The sequence below is a fragment of the Gymnoscopelus braueri genome (assembly GCF_963280865.1).
Source record: "Gymnoscopelus braueri genome assembly, chromosome: 15".
Lineage (NCBI taxonomy): Eukaryota > Metazoa > Chordata > Actinopteri > Myctophiformes > Myctophidae > Gymnoscopelus > Gymnoscopelus braueri.
The window spans coordinates 40643971-40670399 of record NC_137620.1 but is presented as its reverse complement, the minus strand read 5'-3'; the positions used below and the strand labels follow the sequence as shown (position 1 = coordinate 40670399).

The 26429-nt window shown below is 40.0% G+C and overlaps 3 protein-coding genes across 4 annotated transcripts; all 3 read left to right on the top strand.

The window, feature by feature from the left end:
- Positions 1 to 5463: 5463 nt before the first annotated feature.
- Positions 5464 to 10344, top strand: LOC308101547 (endonuclease G, mitochondrial-like; the record flags this gene model as incomplete). The annotated part of the gene is made up of 6 exons (XM_080450969.1): positions 5464 to 5664; positions 6841 to 7046; positions 7677 to 7818; positions 8718 to 8827; positions 9042 to 9123; positions 9790 to 10344. 6 exons carry the CDS (start codon positions 5464 to 5466, stop codon positions 9979 to 9981), a joined length of 933 nt encoding a protein of 310 aa, XP_080307095.1. The 3' UTR covers positions 9982 to 10344.
- A 324-nt stretch (positions 10345 to 10668) lies between these two features.
- LOC308102456 (60 kDa heat shock protein, mitochondrial-like) lies at positions 10669 to 14538 on the top strand. 2 transcript variants are annotated; one of them, XM_080452181.1, is made up of 3 exons: positions 10669 to 11724; positions 12034 to 12117; positions 12488 to 14538. In XM_080452181.1, the coding sequence occupies exon 3, from the start codon at positions 12939 to 12941 to the stop codon at positions 13248 to 13250; it is 312 nt and encodes a 103-aa protein (XP_080308307.1). In that variant the 5' UTR covers positions 10669 to 11724; positions 12034 to 12117; positions 12488 to 12938; the 3' UTR covers positions 13251 to 14538. The 2 variants fall into 2 exon arrangements, with proteins under 2 accessions (XP_080308307.1, XP_080308308.1); XM_080452182.1 differs by having other exon boundaries at positions 10669 to 12117.
- A 4793-nt stretch (positions 14539 to 19331) lies between these two features.
- Positions 19332 to 26415, top strand: LOC308101546 (tripartite motif-containing protein 16-like; the record flags this gene model as incomplete). Its single annotated transcript, XM_080450968.1, has 7 exons — positions 19332 to 19571; positions 20563 to 20937; positions 21851 to 21946; positions 22618 to 22851; positions 23592 to 23751; positions 24878 to 24928; positions 25079 to 26415. 7 exons carry the CDS (start codon positions 19332 to 19334, stop codon positions 25597 to 25599), a joined length of 1677 nt encoding a protein of 558 aa, XP_080307094.1. The 3' UTR covers positions 25600 to 26415.
- Positions 26416 to 26429: the final 14 nt, after the last annotated feature.

Here is a 26429-nt window from a genome sequence, read left to right as displayed (position 1 = left end):
CCTGTCAGAGGAGAAGAGGAAGATGACTGTAACACTACAACAACCTTACCCTCATCATGCAGAGAGATTTACTACGTGCAACTATCAGGTGTTGTGTACAGAGGGTCTGTCTGAACGTTGTTACTGGGAAGTAGAGTGTAGTGGTGGAGGGGTTGATATAGCAGTCTGTTATAAAGACGTCAACAGACAAACCTACTTTGGAGACAATGATAAATCCTGGTGTTTACAGTGCTATGGTAAAAACTACAGTTTCATACACAACAGAGTTCAGACTAAAGTGTCAGGGCCTCTCTCCTCCAGAGTGGGGGTGTACCTGGACCACAAGGCAGGTACTCTGTCCTTCTACAGTGTTTCTGACACAATGACCCTCCTACACACAGTTCAAACCACGTTCACACAACCTCTCTATCCAGGGATAATGCTTTATAACTATGGAGATACAGCAGAGCTGTGTAAGACATGGTAGACATGTTAAGAATACTGATGATGATACTCAGTTAAAAACTTTGTTTTCTTCATTTGATGATAGATTTTCTCTTCTAGATAAAGCATGTGTAAGAATGATGTGTACAGTATACTACACCATCATGATCAATCAATCCATTGTGTTCCGCTCATTGCATTTCTTTAATAAGCCTGCTGCAGACAATCATTATACAGTATGCCCTGTTATCTTGTTGATATTACTACAGAGCCCTCTGTCAGTCTGTGTAGATTGGTTATACTGAATGTAGTGGTTCTCAAACTGTGGGTAGGGACCCCCAGGAGGTCCCCAAATGATATTTTGCTTAATGTGCAACATTGTTTTCTCACTCAACAGTAAACAAACCTACAAACACAAACATACCGTACATACATGTATAGTGTATGTATAATGTATACAGAGTACATTTCTAAAGTGACAATTTAAGGACTTTTTAAGACCTATTGAATACCTCTAAAATGAGACATTACTGTGTCAAAAGTAATTAACAAACTATACTATAGAAAATGGTCAAAAATTGGCCAAATATTACCTGACAGAGAGAATTTGTGAAAATAGCCGATCTACAAGCTCACTGTGAGCTTGTAGATCTGCTCTTTTCACAGTCAAACTAAATGTAATGCCTCAACTCCTGCAATTCCAAGTGCTTGTCAGGGTGGCTGGTCCCCAGTTCAAATATGAGTCTCTCCCTGAAAAGTTTGAGAACCACTGGTGTAATGTCTTCCTCCTCAATGTGTCAATAGGGTATTGTGTGTCAACAGTTAATCGCTTATAAAAACATTTTAATGTGATGAACAATGTTTTTACCCCATTTTGTAAATACAGTAGAAACCTCTGAGTCCTTCAAACAGTTACACACTTATGAAGCCATGTTAAAAACAAAAGAGGGGGGGAAAAGCTTCTGTACTTTCTTTAATATCTACAAGCTCACGACTTATCTGGCAAAATGACAAAATTATGTTTCAATTCATATAAAGGAGTTTGAGACCATCAGGTAATCATTATGTTTTCATTAACTTTACTTAATTTACACTGACTTGTTTTTTTTTCAAAATAAATGTCAGTCTGCAACCTCTAACAGTGTTTTAGTCTGATTTGAAGAATGTTTCTGTCTCTCTGTGAAAGTTGTCTCCATGTTTAGATGACGTTTTATACAGGATGTGAAGATAGATGTTAAAAGAGTCTGAGGACTGAGAGGACAAGACCAATATCTGATTAATTGTGTGTGTGTGTGTGTGTGTGTGTGTGTGTGTGTGTGTGAGAGGGAGAGCTTGTAGATCTGCTATTTCCACTATTTTTGAAAATGTGCAGCATTGTCTCTTCAAAGCCCAGAACAATATGAAACATTCAACACTATAGTAACTGAACCCAGATTACCAAGTCATACAATAACATTGTGATTCAACAATACAATGAGAACCCCTGAACTGAAAGTGACTGGAGTTAGTTTCTGTCCCTCCCTGAAATCACTTAAATATGATTGATAACATAATAAATAAATAATGTTTAAGTGTTTTTTTTTCTTTTGCTGTTTTACAGAAACAAATACAAAGCATTGTAACCGTGTCACTCACACCACAAATTAGGGCATTATTTCATGAACAAAATCCTATAAAGGTTTTCTGCATAACAGCATCAATATACAGTATTTTTTGGCAGTTTGAATGTGAGCTGGAACAAGCCTCATGATACGTGTAAGAGAGGAATGTACTGAAACACACTGATAGTAAACACATTTTACCCAATAAATTATATTTATAATAAGATGTGCTCCAATACTTTTCATGTCATAGTCCTTTTCAAGAGCAGTGGACCTCTATTGTTATTAGCAAGAGATTGATATTGATATTGTCCTCAAACTAAATATTGTACATAATCATTATAGTCAGGGGATATTAGTATTTTCCAATCTTGGAATAAATTCCTTACCAAAAAAGATCTTCACCAATGTGTTTGTAAAGGTGTCTAGTAACACATCTCATAAAGACTGAAATGCAGTTTCCCTAGGAGAATTTTTGACAGCTGCTGAAAGTTGGGGAACCCACCATAACCTTGGTTAAAAAAAAGATGTAAAAAAAATCTAAATTTAATTCTGTTTTAAGTAGCATGTGAGGGGGGTGTTTTTATGATTCTGAATCCATTTTAAGCATTTGTTTTGCACCAAAACCACTCCTTGGGCTAAAAACGGCCATAGCCATCCTTTTCCAGGTATACTTTTTGTGTAAAAAGCCCATTGAGATTGGGCCATTTTTAGCCCAAGGAGTAGTTTTGGTTTAAAACAACTGCTTGCAATGGATTCAGAATCATAAAAACACCCTAGTTTGACCCCTCACATGCTACTTAAAACAGAATAAAACTTGTATGTTTCCCCCGCATAAGGTTATGGTGGGTTCCCCAACTTTCAGCAGCTGTCAAAAATTCCCCTAGGGAAACTGCATTTCAGTCTTTATGAGATGTGTTACTAGACACTTTTACAAACACATTAGTGAAGACATTTCTTGGTAAGGAATTTATTCCAAGATATTTTTAATATCCCCTGACTATTGCAACAAGCAACTACTTGCAACCATTATCCCCAATGGCAGTTGCAAGGAGTTGCATTGGTGCGGTCTGGCCTTTACACAAGAAAATAAGAGACGAGTTAGGGGTATATAGATGGGGGGGGGGGGTTCTTGTGTTGTTCCAGTGAACAAACATTGAATGAATTGCTGTGTTCTCAGATACTATGTTTTACCAAATCAAAGAATTGCAGTAGTACAGTAGGTCATGAATCATGACAGGGCAATGTGAAAGATATTAACCTTTTGAATTTGAAACATTTCTTTGGCTCATATCAGGAATGACCTTTTGATAGGTGGGTATGTCTCTTTAATGTGTCCCTGTAGCTACAACTAAAGAGCAACCTAGTTGTACGTGATCTAGGCTATTCATGAGTCTACTGGCCGGCCCTTTTGTGTGCAGCCTTGACCTCCAGTCTGGGTCTGAGACCTGAGTAGACGTGGAAAATGAACCCACAAGTGTTTTAAAGTTAAATACCCATTTAGGATTCAGCATAATTAGTCATAATAACGTCTTAGAATAGATCCATTAGAGCACCAGGTCTGTGGTGGGACAGATTTGAAAGTGAAGTGCTCTGAGCTGAACAGCAGGTGGCGGTAATGCATTGCCTATGGATGCTAATTTGCCATAAAACTACAACAAAAAGAAGTGTACTGAGTTATGTCCAGTGTTGCCATGTCTGCTTATTATAAGTGACTTTGGGCTTGTTTTTCTGTAAAGTTGCTTGTAAATAATTGGGGGGGGGGGGGGGGGGGGATTTGTGATGTTAAAATGTCAAATTGTTTTCAATATTTTTCTTAGGAAAATAGCAGATCGTCGCATCGCCATGAGTTGTAGATCTGCTATTTTCAAATAGCCAATGTTTAAAGGCCGAAGGGCTCGCTTCTTTTGAGCTTGTTTTCATAGTGTTAATTTTGTTGACTTAGACTAGACTAAAAGACTAAGATTTTGATATTTAGTCGACTAAGACTAGACTAATACTAAACAATTTCAGAAGACTAAAATAGAACTAAAACTAAATGGTGTGTTACTTAAAAGACTTTAAAGACTAAATCAGAATTTGCTGTCAAAATGAACACTGTTTTCATAGACCTTGTAAAGAACATTCAGGGCATACTTGCCAGTATTAGCCATAGATGGATAACACCGCAAGGTGGATCATGGCAGGATGCCCAGAAACCTATATAAGGGGATGAATGACCTATTCAGTCCTGACCTTTAGTGACCCATTCGATCCCAAGTCCCAACCTTCCATAGATGGAGAGATCATATACCTAACATACCTAGCCCGGCCCCTGACATCAGAGAACCCCTCCTGGAACTCCATATATGGACAGTGGTGTAAAGTAACTAAGTACATTTACTCAAGTACTGTACTTAAGTACACTTTTGTTTTGAGGAATTTTTACTGTACTGGAGTATTTCCCATTGTCTATACTTTTACTTCTACTCCACTACATCTCAGAGGCAAATATTGTACTTTTACTCCACAACAATTATTTAAAAACTTTAGTTACTTTGCAGATATAAATTATGATTATTATGAAACATACATTAACCACTTTAGCCTATTTTATACCTAGGCTATTTTAGTACTTTTACTTTTGGTACTTTAAGTATATTTTGATGCCAATACTTTGGTCTTTTACTTAAAGGAGGAGTTCACCCAAAAAATTACTTATTTTCCATCAATTGCACACCCCATGAAGCCTTGAATTCATGGATTTATTTTGGTTTTTGTGGCATTCCTAAGCCAATAATTTGATGACCGGGTGTGTATCCGGTAGGAGACACAAATAATCTACTTTGTGTCTCCTACCGGATACATTAGCCAGTAGGAGACGGGAATCAAATGATTAGCTTAGGAATGCCACAAAAACTAAAATAAATCCATGGATTCAAGGCTTCATGGGGTGTGCAATTGATGGAAAATAAGTAATTTTTTGGGTGAACTCCTCCTTTAAGTAAATTTTGAATTCTGGACTTTTACTTGTAACAGAGTATTTCTATATTGCAGTAAGTAAAACATCTGAGTACTTTTCCCACCACTGGTATATGGAGATAACCGAAACGTCCAGGACTGACATTATAGTCCCAGGTTTGGGCATAACTGACATAAGCCCGCTTCCATATATGGATATATATCTATGACTGACACTAACTGACATCACGTAGTGACACCAGGACAGCAGCCAACGGTATAAAGGCGACGGAACTCCCTGCTTAATGCAGATACATCAGCGACCTCGAGCGACATTACTGCTTGTTTCCCTGTCAAAACCTGGCAACACCGGTTAACGTCATAACCCTGCGACCCATGAAACCATAGAGAGAGGAACCGCACCAAGTTTGTCCTCAAAAAAGAGCCTTTAATATCATTGTTATCATTCTTCTCATTACATGAATGATTATCTGACAGAATGCAGCGGGTTTTGAGGTCTCGGTGGTTTGTGGGCGGGGTGGGGGTGTCTGTGGGAACGGGTCTGGGTCTGTTAGTGTCTGCTTTAAGGGAGAAGAAGCAGGAGAAACATCAGGAGGAGGACACACACCTCCATGGTCTCCTGTGTCACCTCCCTGTCGTCCCCATACCCAGTGTAGAGGCCTCCTCCACCGACCTGACGGTCAGTACGTTTATTATGCTGTAAATGCACTAGTTAGTGGTCACTCATCACTGTCAACACACTGTTTCCTCATTACTGTAGTCAGTGTAGACCAGGGGTCAGAGAGAGAGACCAAGCAGGGACCTCCAATACATTATGTTGTTACATAAAAGCTTTCCATGTAACTTGATCCTATGGAGCTTCTCTGTCTTCTTCTTAAAGGGCTACATGTTATCCTCTTAACAATCATTGTAAAATCCTACCTCTGTACTATTTGCAAACTGTTTATTATTATCATTCAATCAATCAATCAAGCAATCTTCTATGGTGCTTACCTGTCTTCTATGGTGCTTCCTATGGTGCTTACCTGTCTTCTATGGTGCTTCCTATGGTGCTTACCTGTCTTCTATGGTGCTTCCTATGGTGCTTACCTGTCTTCTATGTATGGTGCTTCCTATGGTGCTTACCTGTCTTCTATGTATGGTGCTTCCTATGGTGCTTACCTGTCTTCTATGTATGGTGCTTCCTATGGTGCTTACCTGTCTTCTATGTATGGTGCTTCCTATGGTGCTTACCTGTCTTCTATGTATGGTGCTTCCTATGGTGCTTACCTGTCTTCTATGTATGGTGCTTCCTATGGTGCTTACCTGTCTTCTACGTATGGTGCTTCCTATGGTGCTTTCCTGTCTTCTATGGTGCTTCCTATGGTGCTTAAAATTGAACGCTGTTTCTCCACGCTTAGTTCTGAGTCTGGGTTCAGAACGCAGACCTCTCCCAGATGACCTGAGAGGTCTGGATGGTTCATGATTTCACAAGAAAATGTAATGACCCTAAACAGTTTTCTGTTTGCTACAATATCAGTGGTTTCCAAACTTTGTCATCATGTCAAGGTAACCTAAATTATATGTATTATTTGGCCGTAGACCCCATCTCCAAATATTTCGTTCCAGGGACCCCCCAGAAGCAAAGATTTGAGTTACAAATGTTCACTTAAAAATATATATTTATATTCATAGATTTGCACAAATACAGGTAGCCAGTGTAAAGATCTTAGAGCTGGAGTGATATGCTCCACTTTCTTGGTATCAGTAAAGTTCACTTTCAGTGTGTGCAATTACCGGTAATTAATATTTCTTTATTTATATCAGAAGCAGTTTGGTTTGAATATAATGGTCATTATTATGGTCTGTGTTTCAGGCGTACCAGGGGGGCACACCTGTACCAGGCGGGGCGGTAGCGAAGTACGGCTTCCCCTCATTGGCCAACGTCAAGACCAGAGAGTCCTATGTCACTTCCTATGACCCCCGCACCCGCACGGCATCCTGGGTAATAGAGCAGCTGAACTCCTCCTCCATCACTGGACCTTCAAACAGGAACAACTGTAACTTCAAAGAAGATGACAGGTGATGATTATTAGTATTAGTGTTGTTGTTAATAATAATAGTAGTAATAATATTCCATTAAACAGTTTAACTTAACCCCTTCAATCCGGGAACACATCTACACATGTCTTCTAAATAATCTAAAAACTGGTTTCTGAAAAACGTATGTTGCTGTATCAGTGGTGCTCAAACTATTTCATGTTAAGGACCTCCCAAAATTATATGTATTTGCCTGCGGAGTGCGGACCCCAGCCAAATACATATTTTGTTCCAGGGACCCCCAGAAGCAAAGATTTGAGTTGTAAATGTTCGCTTTAAAAAGTATATATTCAAAGTTTTGCACACATTTTCACGATTTTTCTAAAAAAATAGCAGATCTACAAGATCATAGCGCGGCACCGAGTGCCGCACTATGAGCTTGTAGATCTGCTATTTTTTTAATAGCCAAAGAAATCTAAAAATGACACGGATGCCGCGTTCCCGGTCTTAATGGGTTAAACATTTTAACTTAAGAAAGCTCTCTTCTATTGGTGGATGTTCTGTGCGGTTCTCTTCTATTGGTGGATGTTCTGTGCGGTTCTCTTCTATTGGTGGATGTTCTGTGCGGTTCTCTTCTATTGGTGGCTGATATTTATGCGGTTTGATTCCCAGCGTTCACGTGTACCACCGATCGACCAACGCAGACTATAAGGGGAGTGGCTTTGACAGAGGTCACCTGGCTGCAGCAGGCAATCACAAGTGGAACCAAAAGGCCATGGACGACACCTTCTACCTGAGCAACGTCTCACCACAGGTACTGTAATAATACCAGGGACGCACCATTATATTGGCTGCATATTGGTATCGGACGATATTTGCCTCATTGACTGCCATCGTTGTATTGGCAAATAATAATAATAATGAATAATACATTCACCGATGGCAGTAGCCGATATTTATCTGTTGGGATGCATCGGGTTTTCGCTGGTTATGTTGGTGTGTTTTTACCTCCAGACCAGATTTTTATAATGAAGATTTATTTGTTTCCCCGGCACAAAATGTGGAATGAATAAAATAAACAAATATTTAGACTCCGCTACATTTCTAAGAAGGGAGTGTGGTTCGACTAAAACTATGACGAAAAACTCGTTGACTACCTTTTTTCACTGATGAAGATTAAATAAAAACTAAGCTATGATGACTAAAACTAGACTAAATATATTGACAATTTCGTCAACAAATAAAAAAGTGAGGGACTAGTGGAGAAGAGATCCAGTAGAACTAGAAGACAAGACATTTTATGTTTGGTTGCGCTCAGGTGTTGCTCTGAAAATAGCACATCTACAAGCTCACAACGCGTCGCTGTGAGCTTGTAGATCGTCTATTTTCATCATGCAACCAAGTGTAAGATCAGCCATTACGACGCCATCAAGGCACCGCCAACATACATTTTTAGTAGACTAAATCAAATGTAGATTTAGTCTACTACAATCTTATGATATTTAGTCGACTAAAGCTAGACTAAAAAACTAAAACATTTCAGATGACTAAAATATGACTAAATGGAATTTTATTCAAAAGACTATTACTAAAACAAAATCAAAAGTTGCTGTCAAAATCAACACTGGTGTGGTTGTACTGGTGTGACCACACACAGTGATGCATTGATACACACACACACCATAATAACAGTCATCCTCTCCTCTGCTCTAGAATCCTCATATGAACCAGAAGGCATGGAACAATCTGGAGCAAATGTGTCATTCACTGACCACACGTTACCGCAATGTTTACGTCTGCACCGGACCGCTGTACCTGCCCAGGTATAGTACACCTACAGTACACACCTGGAATGAACTGAAACCTAGTGAATTTAAATCATTAGCGAGGTTTGGATAAAGGTTGATTGATGTTGTTGTTCATGACTGCTTTGTGTGTGTGTGTGTGTTTATGTTTGGTGTGTGTGTGTGTGTGTGTGTGTGTGTGTGTGTGTGTGTGTGTGTGTGTGTGCGCGTGTGCGTGTGTGTGTGTGTGTAGACAGGAGCCTGATGGGAAGCTGTATGTGAAGTACCAGGTGTTGGGACGAAACCACGTTGCCGTGCCAACACACTTCTTCAAGGTAGGTCTCCTGTTTTTATGGCCTCTTTCCACTAGGCCTGTGACGATCATGACATTTTACTTGACCGTTAATTGTCGCACAAACAATTGCGATTAACAATTTCATTGTGTGTTCTTGGCATTGAACATTGGGACATATGAATGAAAATTACATTTCAGTTTGCCTTTTAGGCTTTGTAAAAAATATATATAAATGAACTACAAATAACTTAAATATAAGTTTTCTTTGTTCTTTGTTGTTTGTTTTTTTTACAACATATGGGTCAAAACATCAGTAAATATACTTAAAGTACCAAAAGTAAAAGTACTAAAATGTTTGAAAATAGCCTATGTATAAAATAGGGCTAAAGTGGTTAACCGTTAATGTATGTTTTATAATATAATAATTTATATCTACAAAGTAACTAGTAACTAAAGTTTTCAAATAATTGTAGTGGACCACAGTACAATATTTTCCTCAGAGATGTAGTGGAGTAAAAGTATTGAAAATTGGCAATACTCCACTAAAGTAAAAAATACCTAAAAGTACAGTACTTCAGTAAATGTACTTAGTTACTTTACACCACTGGTAATCAGTGGTCTAGGACTCTTCCATTTGAACTCATAATAAAAAAGGCATAACTAATGCCATTATCATGAATTATTACTATTTGTTTATCGTGTCCAGGTGTTGATTTTGGAGGGGTCAAACGGGGTGGAGCTTCGTTCCTACATCATGCCCAACTCGCCCGTCGACGAGAAGACCCCGCTGGAGCGCTTTCTGGTTCCCATAGACACCATCGAGAGAGCTTCAGGACTGCTGTTTGTGCCAAACATCATGAAGAGAACCAACACCCTGCAGGCCATCACTGCTAAATAAAAAACTACGAATCCCAGCCACCATCATCCCCACCATCACATAAGACTACAAATCCATCCATTTCAGATGCCCTGGACCGAGCACGACCGTACCCGAGGGACAAGTCAATATTTTGGACCCGGCTCGGTTCTCGGTTCGGGTCTTTGGTTGCCGGGCAGACCCGTGCCACCCTCTACACCTGGGGTTTTCAATGTTTTTCAGGCCAAGGACCCCCTAGCTGAGAGAGAGATGAGGCAGGGACCCCCCCATTACATATTGGATTCATGTTGAATGTGTTTTCAGACATTTAGCCACTTAATCCTTCAATACGTTGTAAACTTGACCTTTGGCTCTGTACTTGGTCCGCTCTTTTTTTCCCTGTACACCAAGAGCTATTTGCCGAAAATAGCCGATCTACAAGCTCACAACGCCTCGCAGTGTGAGGCGTTGTGAGCTTGTAGATCTGCTATTTTCGGCAAATGTAAGAATAGGGATGATAAGGTTCAAGTGGTTAGTGTAAAAAAAAGTCCCCGTATAACAACAATCTGGCTCCGAACAGAAAGGTAATGTGTGTGTGTGTGTGTGTGTGTGTGTGTGTGTGTGTGTGTGTGTGTGTGTGTGTGTGTGTGTGTGTGTGTGTGTGTGTGTGTGTGTGGGTGGGTGGGTGGGTGGGTGGGTGGGTGGGTGGGTGTGTGTCTGGGTGTGACCTTGGACGATCAACTGTCGTTCTCGGTTAACATCGCATCAGTGACACGGTCCTGCAGATTCCTCCTCTACAACATCAGGAGGATTCGCCCCTTCCTCACGGAGAAGGCAACCCAGGTGCTCATCCAGGCTCTTGTAATCTCCCGCCTGGACTACTGCAACTCCCTCCTTGCTGGTGCTCCGGCATCAGCCATCAGACCTCTGGAGCTTGTTCAGAAAGCTGCGGCTCGTCTGGTGTTCAACCGCCCCAAGTTCTCCCACACAACCATCCTTCTCCGTTCTCTGCACTGGCTCCCCGTAGCGGCTCGCATTCAGTTTAAAACCCTGGTGCTAGCCTATAGGGCAGTGAAAGGAACAGCTCCTTCTTACCTCCGGGCTATGGTCGTTGCCTACACCCCTGCCCGACCACTTCGGTCTGCCACCTCGGGGCGACTGATTGCCTCGTCACTCAAGGGTCCTTCTGGTCGATCGACACGGTCACGACTTTTTTCTGTTCTGGCCCCACAGTGGAATGAACTTCCCACTGATGTCGGGACAGCAGAGTCACTGCCCATCTTTCGCCGCAGGCTGAAAACCCACCTCTTCAGGAAACACTACCCTTCCTCTTTGCCTGGCCTACTTGTTGTTAACTAGTTGTACGAACTCTTGTTTTATTTTTGTATTGTTTTATTGGATCTTGTTTAGTCGATACACTTATTTGTTTTAGCTCGTGCTCATTCGATTTTGCTATTTTGTCTCATCTGTTTAAGAAAGTAGGTAGCTGATATATTGCACTTTTACCTTAGCGCTAGGTATACTCTTGGTTGCTTGTTTTTGCAGGAAATGCACTTAAGACTTCTGGTGATTAGTAGTTTCGTTCCCTACCTATGTTGAATGCACTTATTGTAAGTCGCTTTGGATAAAAGCGTCTGCTAAATGACTGTAATGTAATGTCGGCTCCTTGACACGGTACACTCTACCGCTGCAGAACGCCAGAGAGGCCAAGATCCTACCGGAACTTTGGGGACGGAATCTGTAAAATACTGGATGAGAAACTACAGAAGTACTACAGAGAGAACGGTACGAGAGGAATGGAATGAATAGAGGATGAATGGACGGGATAAAACATGTGCAGTAGTACCTGGGCAATGTATTGATTATTATATTGATTTTGTTATACGGTATATGAGACTAGATGTTGTGTAGGATTTAGTGTCGTCTGTTCCTGGTTTTACACTTACAGTAGTCACACTATGTACACACAGACAGAAGAGGTAATGAACACATTGACACAGATTTTTTGTACATGTAATCACTGATTCTCTCTCTCTCTCTCTCTCTCTCTCTCTCTCTCTCTCTCTCTCTCTCTCTCTCTCTCTCTCTCTCCAGTCTTCTCACAGCCTATGAACAATGCAGGAGTGAAGCAGAGAAAGAGAAACTCCTCTCTTCTATCCGATACGGGAAACTCAAAAGGTTTGCAGGATTAATTTTTGATTCAATTCCATTGTTATGCTTTGTGCTGCATTGTATTATAATTTATTTGTTTGACAATACAGTCCTTCTGTGCGTTCCTACAATTCCCATGAAGCATTTTGTGAACAAGCTGGCACGCCCATAATGTATGGTCTTTAGGCTCAGAGTAGGGCTGGGAAAATTAACCGAAAATATGTCGGAACCGATAGTTAGAACCAATAACCGACTTATAAACGAATAATCGAGAAGCAGGTAAGGAAACAGTGTCCTACTGTAGATGATGTAAGATGTTGTCAAGTTTGGCAGCCATGTGGCTTGACCATGCACACCTCAACATTAAGCTTGTTACTTTTGTGTTTTGGTTTTTCAGGAACGTCGGGCCAGCTCTGAGCAGGACGGTCTACCAACTGTACAGTACCCAAGGACCACTGTCATAAACACACACACACACACACACACACACACACACACACACACACACACACACACACACACACACACACACACACACACACACACACACACACACACACACACACACATACACATACACATACACACACACACACAAAGATAAAGACACACACATACTACTTGTACATTGACTTATACACAAACACCCACACATAAAGGAAAAGGCTGCCGTCATTTATTTAGTTTGCACATTTTTTTCTTATTGTCAACACACTTTTGCCTACGAAAAGGACAAAGATCTACTTGCCGATGCTGTTGCTGTCACCATGGGGTCTCAGCAAGGCTGGGGTAGCCCATAGGTGACCAAGTATGGTGTGACTGTGGCCACTGGCCACACACATTATGTGATGATGGAGCAGAGCAGATATAAGAACATTGGCGCCAAGCTGGTGCAGGACGTGGCCAACAACACCAACGAGGAGGCTGGTGATGGCACGGCCACGGACATGGCACGGTCCCTGGCACGTGCCATCATCGCCAAGGAGGGCTTTGACACAGCCATCCTGGTGGAGATCCGTCATGGCGTCATGATGATGGCTGTGGATGCTGTGATCAACCTGCTGAAGAAGCTGTCCAAGCCTGTCACAACCCCAGAGGAGATTGCACAAGTTGCCACAATCTCAGCCAATGGTGATGTAGAGATCGGACATCATCTCTAATGCCATGAAACAAAAGTACCAAATTTAGTTTTTCTAAAAAGTATGGCCAGTGGCAGTCATAGAACTCTGCTGCCCAGAGCATGTACATTTGAATATTTACTCTCAAGTCTTAAACCACTTAAACCTTATACCAGTGGTTCTCAAACTTTTTCATGTCAAGGACCCCCACATTGACACTTATTAGCCCACGGACCCCCATTTGAAAAGATATGCCAGGGACCCCCATAAGAGAAGAGTTTTACGGCTCTAGCAGTGATTCTCAGCCATTTTAATGTCAAGGACCCCCAATTTGACATGCATTAGGCTACGGACCCCCGTTTAATGGCATTTCTATCTCTGGGACCCCAATTTATATTGTAAAATCAATGTTAATTCAACTCAGAGTGTACAAATCGGGTCCATTTGATTCCGTTTCTACACTCTCAGAGTTACAGACCCATAAGAGTCCATTTGGTTCCTAACTATCCATCATTTAGCTGGGGGCCCCCTGGAACTCCCTCAAGGACCCCACTTTGAAAACCAATGCCTTATACGGTACATGGTAGTATGTTAATAGTTAAAATAGCAGATCTACAAGCCCACAAAGCGCTACCTTGCAATGCATTGTGAGCTTGTAGATCTGCTATTTTTGCCAAATGTTCACCTATTTTCGACAAACGTTTGCCTATTTTTGACATACACATTTTTTTGCCTAATGTTAATCAATTGTTTTTGCCAAATGTTCGTCTATTTGTGCCTATTATGACATGGCCAGGAAAGGGACGATAGGGTTGATATGGTTAATGAACGTTGAACATTACAGTGACCGTTTATAGCAGTGATGATTTATGCTGAACTAAGGACCAGTTCCTGTGATAACGGAATGGACTGCAGTTCTATGACGTTTGTACATGAGCTACACCTGGTGTTGGGCTACAAGGACCATACTTGAAAAGCATGTTTTGATCTGGGTCTTTTTTTGCAGACCAGTCTTCATTTCTTTAAACTCCATCACCTAACAAATTATCCCCTCAAACACTAGTAGATTTACATTTTGCACCAAGAGTTAACAGTGGTGTTTGTACGGTCCATGTAAATCTCAAAATGCTGCTTTATTTTGTATATTGTTTTCTACTGAAGAAGAAGAATGAAGAAGAAGAATGAAGAATTGCCACAATTGGCGTTGGAAAAAATAAAGTGTTTAATTTTGAATAGCATACACTGTATGCATTTGGGCGTATGGTTTATGCTTCCATGTCAATCTGAAAATAGTAGCTATAAGTTAAGGCCAGTCCACACCAATGCAACTTCTTGCAACTCCTTGTAGTCAGGGAATATTATCAGAATAATGTCAAATCTTGGAATAAATTCCTTACCAAGAAATGTCTTCACCAATGTGTTTGTAAAGGATCCCTCTTTAGTTGTAGCTACAGGGACACATTAAAGAGACATACCCACCTATCAAAAGGTAATTACTGATATGAGCCAAAGAAATGTTTCAAATTCAAAAGGTTAATATCTTTCACATTGCCCTATCATGATTCATGACCTACTGTACTACTGCAATTCTTTGTTTTGGTAAAACATAGTATTTGAGAACACAGCAATTAATTCAACGCAACACCCCCCATCTATATACCCCTAACTCGTCTCTTATTTTCTTGTGTAAAGGCCAGACCGCACCAATGCAACTCCTTGCAACTGCCATTGGGGATAATGGTTGCAAGTAGTTGCTTGTTGCAATAGTCAGGGGATATTAAAAATATCTTGGAATAAATTCCTTACCAAGAAATGTCTTCACCAATGTGTTTGTAAAAGTGTCTAGTAACACATCTCATAAAGACTGAAATGCAGTTTCCCTAGGTGAATTTTTGACAGCTGCTGAAAGTTGGAGAACCCACCATAACCTTATGCGGGGGAAACATAAAAGTTTTATTCTGTTTTAAGTAACATGTGAGGGGTCAAACTAGGGTGTTTTTATGATTCTGAATCCATTGCAAGCATTTGTTTTGCACCAAAACCACTCCTTGGGCTAAAAACGGCCATAGCCAACCTTTTCCAGGTAATTTTTTGTGTAAAAAGCCCATTGAGATTGGGGCGTTTTTAATCCCTAACGTTTTAAATCCCATGCAACTTTGCATTCACACTATTGTTTATTTGATTTTATCTTATTTTATGTATTTATTTATTTTTCGCATTCTACTAGTTTAACAAATACATGCACTTCTCACTGGAAAAGATTGACACAGTGAGGCTTGGAAAGGGAAAGCTAGTGATTATTATGGGTTATTCAGAGGTTTGAGAGTGTTTTTAATGAATGGTTCCTTGTTTTCCTTCCAGAATACAGTAGCATTATGCTTGCATATTGTCTGTTGCTTTGCTGTCAAAGCACATGAGGTGTTGACCGTTCTGCTGTAGAACAGAGAGTTACTGTAGTCCATTTCCTCCTTGAATGCTGACCTTTTATTAAGTTGTAATTATACACTAGGAGGTAAGAGACTGTACAATGAAATATTATAAGCCTATACAATTTGGTCTGTATATAGTCTAGGACCTGGCTAAGATATGTATGCACTTAATTTAGGAGAGAATATCTCAACTGTTCTTGGCTAATATGACCCCAGGGAACTAATTCTCTATCCGGGACGAAATACCCTAAATTGACCACGCCCTTTTTAAAATGACCATAACCGGAGCACTATTTCCAACATGGTAAACCGTTGGAGCTGCAGATATACTGAGTTGCTCAAAATGTTCATAATACTTATGTTTAGGGAAACATAGTAAAGTGTAACATTTCTAATTTGATATTTTATGACAGAACAGCCACTGTTATTGAAACAATAGAATGATTTAAGAGTAGAACTCATTCCTAATGATATACAGCTACAGCTAGTACAGTATGTGCAACAATGCTCAGCATAAAATGTAATACTATATAGTATTACTATATACTGACCATCTTAATCCAGCCCGCCAAGTCCTCAAAGAAAAACTAAATGCCCCCCCATCCATCAGCATTCTTCCATCCGTATGTACTCAAATGTTTTATGTTTATAATGTAACAGTGAAACAGTCAACCTTGAGTCCATATTTAAAACCTAATGCAATGTGTTTGATCAGTGACCTATGGAGTGGTGCATATCAGACAAGATAAGATACTGTATAAATTTATAGGCTCATTTAAAAGTTGATACGGCATTGACGTGGATTGTTTTATGCAAGTTATCTTTTTATTGTAAGGCCAGAGTACACCAGAGTGATACAGTACAGCTGTAAAAAAAAAAAACGGAACATTATTGTTGTGAAGACAAGTACCTTATTGTAGTAAGGTAGGCTACTGTCTACCAAATTCATGCAGTTGTAACATAATTCAGCACCATGTGTTTCACGTTTCAATTCAATTGTACAATGTGTGGCAGTTCACTCACTTTATCGAAGTCAGTATAAACTCCTGGAAATAAATCTTGCTCACCCCTGGGCTAGTATGATATCATACTAGTCAAAGGTGTATAGAGTTGTTTACAATATGTTTATATCACATTATGGTCTTGGTGTTACAACAGCAACAACCTTACTGGCACCTGCACGATCCAGTAAGGTTCACAAGTCTTAGTAATGGAGTCCCAGTACCAGCACAGCTGGAAATCTGGGATATTTTGTTGGACGGAGGTTGTCTGATCCAATAGAATGGTCTGAAGCAGTTTTTACATGCTGAATGAGTGTGTGTGTGTGTGTGTGTGTGTGTGTGTGTGTGTGTGTGTGTGTGTGTGTGTGTGTGTGTGTGTGTGTGTGTGTGTGGTGCAGTATGTATCAGTTATTGCAGAGCTGTTCTGTTGTTGTAGTAACACCAAGACAAATTCCTAGCAACCATTTGTTGTTTAGCAATTAACTTTTCTGATTCTAATTTAAACATAATATGTTCAAATTCCATACACCTTTGACTATGATAGTGTTCAATGCATGCTGAGCATTGATGTGCATAGTGTACTGGCTGTTGCTGTATACTTTGGGTTCTATAGTCATATTATATTGTTTCAATAAAATGACTTGTTTTCTCCAGTTTGATCTTAATTTGATCTCATTCCTACAACTACTGTATACACTCAATCTGGATGAAACTTACATCCAGATTACATAACATGTTTGGTATAGTGGCCATTTTTGTAATAATTATGTCAGAGTGATCTAGATGGATTCAATCATAAATATGAGCATTCCAATGTGTTTCTAATGCTCAAAAAGCATAAAGTAGACACCAAGTTTGCCAAAAATGACAAAGATTAAGGTAAGTAAAACACATTTTTAAAACTAATATTTCTTTGAAATATGTAAAATAGAGGTCCAGCCACACCCAGTCATAAAGATAAGCATTCCAACATGTTTCTAATTGTCAAAAAAACATGATTTAGACACCAAGTTTGCATTTATAGCTCATCTGGTTCAAAAGTTATAGACAAAACCGTTTTTTAGCTGTTCTGTCATAACATTTCAAATTAGAAATATTGCACTTTTCTATGTTTCCCTAAACATAAGTATTCTGGACATTTTGAGCACCTCAGTAAATCTGTAGCTCCAACGGTTTAGCAGATAGAGCCATGTTGGAAGTAGTGCACCGGTTATGGTCATTTTAAAAAGGGCATGGTCATTTTCGGGTATTTCGTCCCGGATAGAGAATTAGTCAAAGTTCCTAAGTTGTTCCCTGGGGTCATATTAGCCAAGAACAGTTGAGATATTCTCTCCTAAATGAAGTGCATACATATCTTCAGACATGCAAAAGTGTCACTTTTCAGCTACAGTCACCTTTTTGAACCCAAATAGGGCAATTGTGTGACACCTGACCCGAAAGAAAACAACATGTTGTCACCTTTTTCACCTCGGGGCTGTTTGCATGCCTGTATCTTAGCCAGGTCCTCTACTAATACCTATAAATGCTTTTCTATTCCATGTAAACCAACAGCAAGTGCCTAAAAGTGGGTATAATTTGAAACTTGTGTGTTCTGAGCTTTTTCATCTGGACCATGTACATAACACAGCTATAAATTACTGTAGTGGGGGGGGGTTGTTTCCAAAGACACAATAGTTCAGTCAAACAATCTCATATGGTGACATATGCATGTAAATTAGACTAATGATTATATATCAGAAACTGATTCCCTGGGATATACATATTTCAAAAATGATGGCAGATGCATCATGCCTATTAAAAAAACTATTGTGCAATGTAGAACATTTACTGTCTAAAGTATCAACTATAGGCTACACTTGATAGGATGAAAGGCAACTCAGAAGATGCATTTGTGTCCCCTGACAGTTAAAGCTGTTAAACCAAAGGTCCAGTCGACTGTACCACTGTCCTGTCCACTGAGGTCACAATACTGAATGGAATTCATTCATCATTCAATTTGACAATGCTGCTGGTAAAATATGTAGGAACTTAATCTTGTTTCCTGAAATAACACACAATGAATAATTCCATGAACACTTCAGGTGCAACTGAAGTGAGGGGACAAAAAAATTATAATGCAGATGTCAAGCAATGACACAACAGCTACTGTACACTGAATTGGCCACCAGATGTCAACCTTGTGTAATTTTCAGGTTTCCTCTTTATTATGATCAAGCTCACCTGTCTTGCCATGACTTATTTGTAATCCTAGAGGATATTAGAGTGTTTCACTATAATATATGAGCTCACTGGAGTCTGGAGGAAGTGGAGAGAGTGTGGAACTAGTGAGAAAGTCGAGATATTTTACTAAAATACACATGTTCTGCCATACTCTACCCCAAATAAATACCCCTGATTATCTTGTAACCTTGTGTCACCACCACCAGGCTTTTCCACAGGAAATGATGGTGTAGTGTGAGAGTCCAGCTGTACAACGTTCAACCACAAGCTGAACCTGTTTGTGCTACACATACACTGTCTCTTTAAAACCACTGCCTCCTGCAAACATCCAGGAAGTCCCTCCCTTTGTCTCTCCCACTTTTCTTCAGAAGAAACAAAACTCAGAGCTGTTGTGTGTTTCTCTCTCAGTCTCTCTTCAGAGTAAACCAGAGTGTTGTGTGTTTTCTCTCAGTGTGAGTGTGGTTGTCAGTCAAATGGCAGAACAGCAGGAGAAGCAACAGACATGTGAGCTGGACCAGGACCAGTTCTGCTGTTCTGTCTGTCTGGACCTTCTAAAGGAACCAGTGACTCTACAGTGTGGACACAGTTACTGTAGAAGCTGTATTGAGGGTTACTGGGACCAGTATGAGGAGACTGGAGTCTACAGCTGTCCCCAGTGCAGAGAGAGCTTCAGTCCCAGACCTGTTCTGAGGAAGAACACCTTGCTGGCTGAGGTGAGATGACCTTACACGTTACAACCACACATTAAACTACATGTTCTGCTACACAAAACTCCTTGTTGACTATTGTGATAGATGGTAGTTATACTATATGTTGGTTATTTACTACACGTTATGTTATGTATGTTGATATTGTCCACAAATACTAAGAATATTATTTAGATAGCATGTTAGACCAGTGGTTCTCAAAGTGGAGTCTGGGGACCCCCAGGGGTCCATGAGGGGGTTCCACCTGGGGACCCCAATAAAATGTGTTAATAGAGCATCACAGTCTGTTTAACCACTGTAACCCTATACATCAGCTATTTGAAAATTGCTGATCTACAAGCTCACAATGCATCACAACACGATATGCAATCTTTTTAAACATTTTAACAACATAAATCTTCTGTGGGGGTCCCTGGCACAAAATATTTTCAGATGGGGGTTCGTGGACAAATACATATTGATTTGGGGGTCCTTGACATGAAAAGGTTTGAGAACCACTCAAACCACGCAAAGACCCAAATTCGAATCTGACTCCTGGTCTTGTCACACTTTAGTCTAGTTTAGTTTAGTTTAGTTTAGTTTAGTTTATTAGCACATTGAAACAGATGCTAGGTGTTATATTATCTTAGTTTCTTTGCAGTCTACAGTACTTACCTTATGCTGTCATTTTGTTGACTAGGGTAATTTACTCTGATCTTTGACTGTGTTAGTCACTGGTTAATCATTAAACTCTAGCGTCCCTATTCTTGCCATGTCATTCATCTTCTAGTTCTAACAGAGTCTACTAAATGCTTACATTTTTACAACATACTGTAAATAAATCAACTTCATGGAATGCAAAGTTCAGAACCACAGTGTTCAGATAATGTTACAATGATCTTACTAGATGAACTAATACCTGTAATGTCTCACTGTGTTTATCACCATGAACCTCACAATGACTGTGTTGTATTTGTCATCAGTGAGTGACCTCCCCTCCTCTTCTCTTTACTTCCAGCTTGTGATGAAGTTGAGCAGTACAGGAGGTCAGCAGTCTTCTGTCTCTGCTGCTCTGCTGTACGCCGGTCCAGCAGACGTGGCATGTGATTTCTGCACCGGAGCCAGACGTCACAAAGCTCTCATGTCTTGTCTGGCGTGTCTGGCCTCTTACTGTGAGACTCACCTCCAGCCTCACTACAATGTCCCTGTGTTGAAGAAGCACAAGCTGGTCCCAGCCACCAACAAACTGCAGGAGAAGATGTGCTCCAGTCATGACAAGCTGATGGAGGTGTTCTGTCGCACAGACCGCCAGTGTATCTGCTATCTGTGCCTCATGGATGAACATAAGGGCCATGACACGGTGTCAGCTGCTGCAGAGAAGGCAGAGAAACAGGTAGGACCACGATCACTTGAAGATAAATCATAAGAGAGATAATGTTTTAAAGATAGAAGCAGAACTTAATGACCATGTCAGAGACATTAAAAGCACAAACCAGGGTGTTGTAAAAAAAAAATATTAAAGGATGAAGTACACTCCTTTTGGACCCAATGAAAAACAGACGCAATTGATCACTTTTCATATGGTAACCCATTCAATCTGGGAACCCATCTCTGTCATTTTAGATGTCTTTGTCTATTCAAAAATAGCAGATGCACATGCTCATAGCGTGGCACCGAGTGCAGCGCTATGAGCTTGTAGATCTGCTCATTTTGAAAAATCGTGAAGATTTGTGCAAATCTTTGAATACATATTTCTTAAAGCGAACATTTGTAACTGTCAAATGTCTCAACAAATGTCTTAATTATCTGAAAAACTATCGTTGCTATATCAGTGGCACTCAAACCTTTTCTTGTCAAGGACTCCCCAAAATGTTGTTTTAGGTCGCCGATCCCCACCAAAATATGTTGTTCCAGGGACCCCCAGAAGCAAAGAATTGAGTTAACATTTTTGTTTCAAAAAATGTATTCAAAGATTTGAACAAATGTTAAAGATTTTTCTAAAATAGCAAGCTTGTAGATCTGCTATTTTTTAATAGCCAAGTTATAAAAATAATTGTTATAGCTAAAATCTAAAATGACACAGATGCGTTCCCAGATTGAATGAGTTAATTCATCTTGCCCCTGCAAAAGTGTATTTTGAGGAAGTTACAAAGTTGATTTAAGATGATGTGTGGATCCAAATCTCACTTGTTTTTACCTCGTATCCTGTGTATGAGTTCTCTTTCTCCTGATTGGATAGAATTGGTATCCCGACTTGAAAATGTGCTTTGTTTACAAGCCAAACTGTCTCTTCCTGTTTCTTAAAGAAACAGCTGGTGACAATGCAGGAGGAAGTCCAGCAGAAGATCCAGGAGAAAAAGAAGGAGCTGAAAGTCCTGAGACGGGTCATGGAGGCCCTGAACGTGAGCTGATGTTATGATAATAGTTCTTGTTCTTGTGTTTACTGTGATGCTACTGTATATGGATGAGACAGTGCCTTGTGTCATCAGAAGCACTAAAGAAGTGGTTCTCAAGCCTTTTCATGTCAAGGACCCCCAATTAATATGTATTTGGCTGCAAATATTTATGTGCCAGCAATCCACATATATGATTTGTGTTGTTAAAATGTTACAAAGTTATTCAAATGTTTTCACATTCTATCAAGATGTTCTTGAAAATAGCAGATCTACAAGCTCACAACGCATCACGACGTTCGCCATGTGTTGTGAACTTGTAGAATTTTAGGCTATTTTAAGTGGTTAAACAGATTATTATTTTTTGGTTGGTTAAACAGATGTTGATGGTATATTAACATATTTTTGGGGGGACCCCCTGGAACCCCCTGAAGGACCCCTGGGGGTCCCTGCACTAAAGTACCCAGAATGACAGTAAAGAACAGTGACAGTAAAGAATCCATCATATCATGGAACTTCTGGAATGGCCAACAATACTTATGTTGTGACTGAATGTATTCCCCACAAAGTTCTACGCTTACATGAGAACTTATAACTAAGAGTTTCTTTCTTCCTTTCGGCATGTGCGTGTGCATGTGCGTGTGCGCGTGTGCCTGTGTGTGTGTGTGTGTGTTAAGCAGAGCTCTGCAGAAGCAGCAGTGGAGGCCAGTGACAGGATCTTCAGTGAGATGATGGTCTCCATTGAGAGAAAACGCAGTGAGCTTAAAGAACTGATCAGAGATCAGCAGCAGACTGCAGTGGCTCAGACTGAGGCTCTCCTGAGGCAGCTGGAGGACCACATGGAGCAGCTGGAGAGGAGACATGCTGACCTGGAGGAGCTGTCCAACACTGATGACATCATCACTTTCATTCAGGTTCCACACATGGCATTTTACTGTTTGGTTTTGAATCATTTAGGAGAAATCAGCTTCATATTTCATCTCTTTCATCTCATTCCATCATGTCATATTATTATTACATCATAGTATATTACATAACATGACATTATTAATGATGGTAGTTACTAATACTAATATAGTTCTAGTATACAGTAGTTGTACAGACCATAATAATATTGTCAGAATTAGGCCTGTCACAATTATTACATAATTACCTAATCACAATTATTTGAGATAATCACAATTATTTTCCACAATTGTCATAATTGTAAACATTTTCCAAAAATAGCAGATCTACAAGATCAGCTTCTGAGCTTGTAGATTGTCTATTTCCACTATTTTGTCAAATATTTTGAAAGTATAAAATTATTCAATATCTGCCCTGTACAATTTGTGTTCATAGATTGGAACGGAAATGTATATTTTTATTTATATATTCAATACCAAAAACACAATCACATTGTTAATCGCAATTATTTGCATGAGAATTAGAGACAAATTAAATCATCATTTGTGTGCGCGTGCGTGTGTGTGCGCGTGTGCGCGCGCGTGTGTGTGTGTGTGTGTGTGTGTGTGTGTGTGTGTGTGTGTGTGTGTGTGTGTGTGTGTGTGTGTGTGTGTGTGTGTCTGTGTGGTCAATGATGAACCAATTTATTGATCTCTTGGTTTAATGATCTTCCATCCCTGTCTATACTGGTTTACTTGTCTCTCTCCAGAGTTTCCAGTCTCTCTCCAGTTCCAGTGGATCTCCAGTCTCACCCAGTGTGGTCATCTGTCCTGTGAGGTCCTTCACATATGTGATTGATGTGGTGTCTGGTCTGAGAGACCAACTAGACAACATCCTGAAGACAACTTGGCCAGAGATATCAAAGAGAGGTGAGATTTAAATGTGTTTCTTGTTTTTCTAACCAGCCATCATAGTAAACATGGATTGATGAAGTCAGAAGGCAACTGGAGATATTTGAACTGGAGCAGACTGATGGTACACAGGTTGGCTGTCTGTCAGATTGGACAGAAACATTGAAGAATTTAAGCAAGAATATTCCTCAAAGGAGAGGTTAGGGTCAGATTTAAATGTCTTTATTGTGTTTTAACCGGCCCCTATACTGTACAGTATATTTCTAAGTTTTGAAACAGTTTGTACAGGTGGAAGTATGTCTGGGAAGGCTACTAAAGCCTGTAGTATGGGGGGCAATAAATTAGTGTGACCTGTGTTTCATGTCACCCGCTACAGTATATAAATGCACCATTTACCATTTTTTATTATTATTATATTTTTGTGTTCATTAAATGATCTTGAGGAGTTCTCTCTCCTGATTGGATGAAATTTGTAACCCACCTGAAAATGTATTATAAATGTAAAATGAGAGACAGGGAGACAGCTGTTACTGAACAAACACTATGTAAAGCAATGATGCTATAATAGCTTGAACGTTTTGACAAAACCCTTGGAACTTCAGTTTAATCCATTCTTCAGTATGATGTCATAATATGCTATATATGTGACTGTGCCTTTAAGAGAGCTACGTTATGACACTGCCGTAAAGCAGGTCTGTTGTTGTCTTTTACGTCAGTCGTATGTTGTGACCTCCTGTAGGCTCCATAGAGTTATAATATATCTAGAGGGCGGATTGCCCCGCCCCCCAGCTATTCATTTCTATTAAAGTGCTCAGTGGTGTTTTGAAGCACCCGGAAGTAAGAATAGGAACCAATATGGAACCAATATGAACCAATGGAATAGATCCATGGGTCATGACGCGTCGTGAGCATGCGCACAAAACGGGAGACGCACCCGCAGTAGCATTTAAGTGCATTCTCAGATTTGACCACCAGGCTTGGCCGCTTCACTGTTCTACCGTAGTTCTGGGGGCTTGGTAGGCTCACGCTGTATGTTTTACATGCCTGAAGTCAGCAGTAAAGTCTATTGGATTTGACCCTTTGTGTGGACATTGAAATCCTTTACAATGTCATGATGACCTTTACTGTTTTCTTGTGTCTCCAGTTGATGTTTTACATCCAGCGGAGCCTCAGACCAGAAAGGACTTTTTACAATGTGAGTCCATGTTGATGCAGGTTCTGAACGTTGAAGTTTCATTCTGATATGTTGTTATTTAAAGCTCTAATGAGTTTGATCTGAGAGACTAACTCTAAACACAATAAGGTTCATGAGGTTTGATTTTTCTTTTGTTGTGTGTTCTCACAGATTCCTCTCCTCTGTCTCTGGACATGAACACAATACACACACATCTCTCCCTGTCAGAGGAGAAGAGGAAGGTGACTTTTACACAACAACAACAACAACCTTACCCTCATCATGCAGAGAGATTTACTAAGTACGGTCAGGTGATGTGTACAGAGGGTCTGTCTGAACGTTGTTACTGGGAAGTAGAGTGGAGTGGTGAAGGGGTTCTTATAGCAGTCTGTTATAAAGACGTCAGCAGACAAACCCTCTTTGGATACAATGATAAATCCTGGTGTTTACAGTGCATTGATAAAAACTACAGTTTCATGCACAACAGTGTTAGCACTAAAGTGTCAGGGCCTTTCTCCTACAGATTGGGGGTGTACCTGGACCACAAGGCAGGTACTCTGTCCTTCTACAGTGTTTCTGACACAATGACCCTCCTACACACAGTTCAAACCACGTTCACACAACCTCTCTATCCAGGGATAAGGCTTGGATGGGGATATGGAGGTACAGCAGAGCTGTGTAAGACATGGTAGACATGTTAAGAATACTGATGATGATATTCAGTTGAAAGCTAAAGCTTGTGTAAGAATGATGTGTACAGTATACTACACCATCATGATCAATCAATCCATTGTGTTCCTCTCATTACATTTCTTTAATAAGCCTGCTGCAGACAATCATTATACAGTATGCCCTGTTATCTTGTTGATATTACTACAGAGCCCTCTGTCAGTCTGTGTAGATTGGTTCCCTACCTATGTTGAATGAACTTATTGTAAGTCGCTTTGGATAAAAGCGTCTGCTAAATGTAATGTAATGTAATACTAAATGTAGTGGTTCTCAAACTGTGGGTCTGCACATTTCTAAAGTGACAATTTAAGGACTTTTAAGACCTATTGAATACCTCTAAAATATTTAAATAAAACATGGCATTACTGCGTCAAAAGTAATCAACAAACTATGCTATAAAAACTGGTGAAACATTGGCCAAATATTACCTGACTTAGAGACAGAAAATGTGAAAATAGCTGATCTACATCCTCACAACGGTCCCCAGTTCAATTCAGATTTTTGGTGGGTCCCCAGTTCAAATATTATTTTGGGGGGTCCCCAGTTCAAATATTATTTTGGGGGGTCCCCAGTTCAAATATTATTTTGGGGGGTCCCCAGTTCAAATATTAGTTTGGGGGGTCCCCAGTTCAAATATTATTTTTGGTGGGTCCCAAGTTCAAATATAATTTTGGGGGGTCCCCAGTTCAAATAGGATTATTCTGGGAGGTCGCGGCCTGAAAAGTTTGAGAACCACTGGTGTAAGGTCTTACTCCTCAATGTGTCAATAGGGTATTGTGTGTCAACGGTTATT

Bases quoted from the DNA above. Each gene is read 5' to 3' on its own strand.
- LOC308102456 (XM_080452181.1), top strand. From the start codon at position 12,939: ATGATGGAGCAGAGCAGATATAAGAACATTGGCGCCAAGCTGGTGCAG.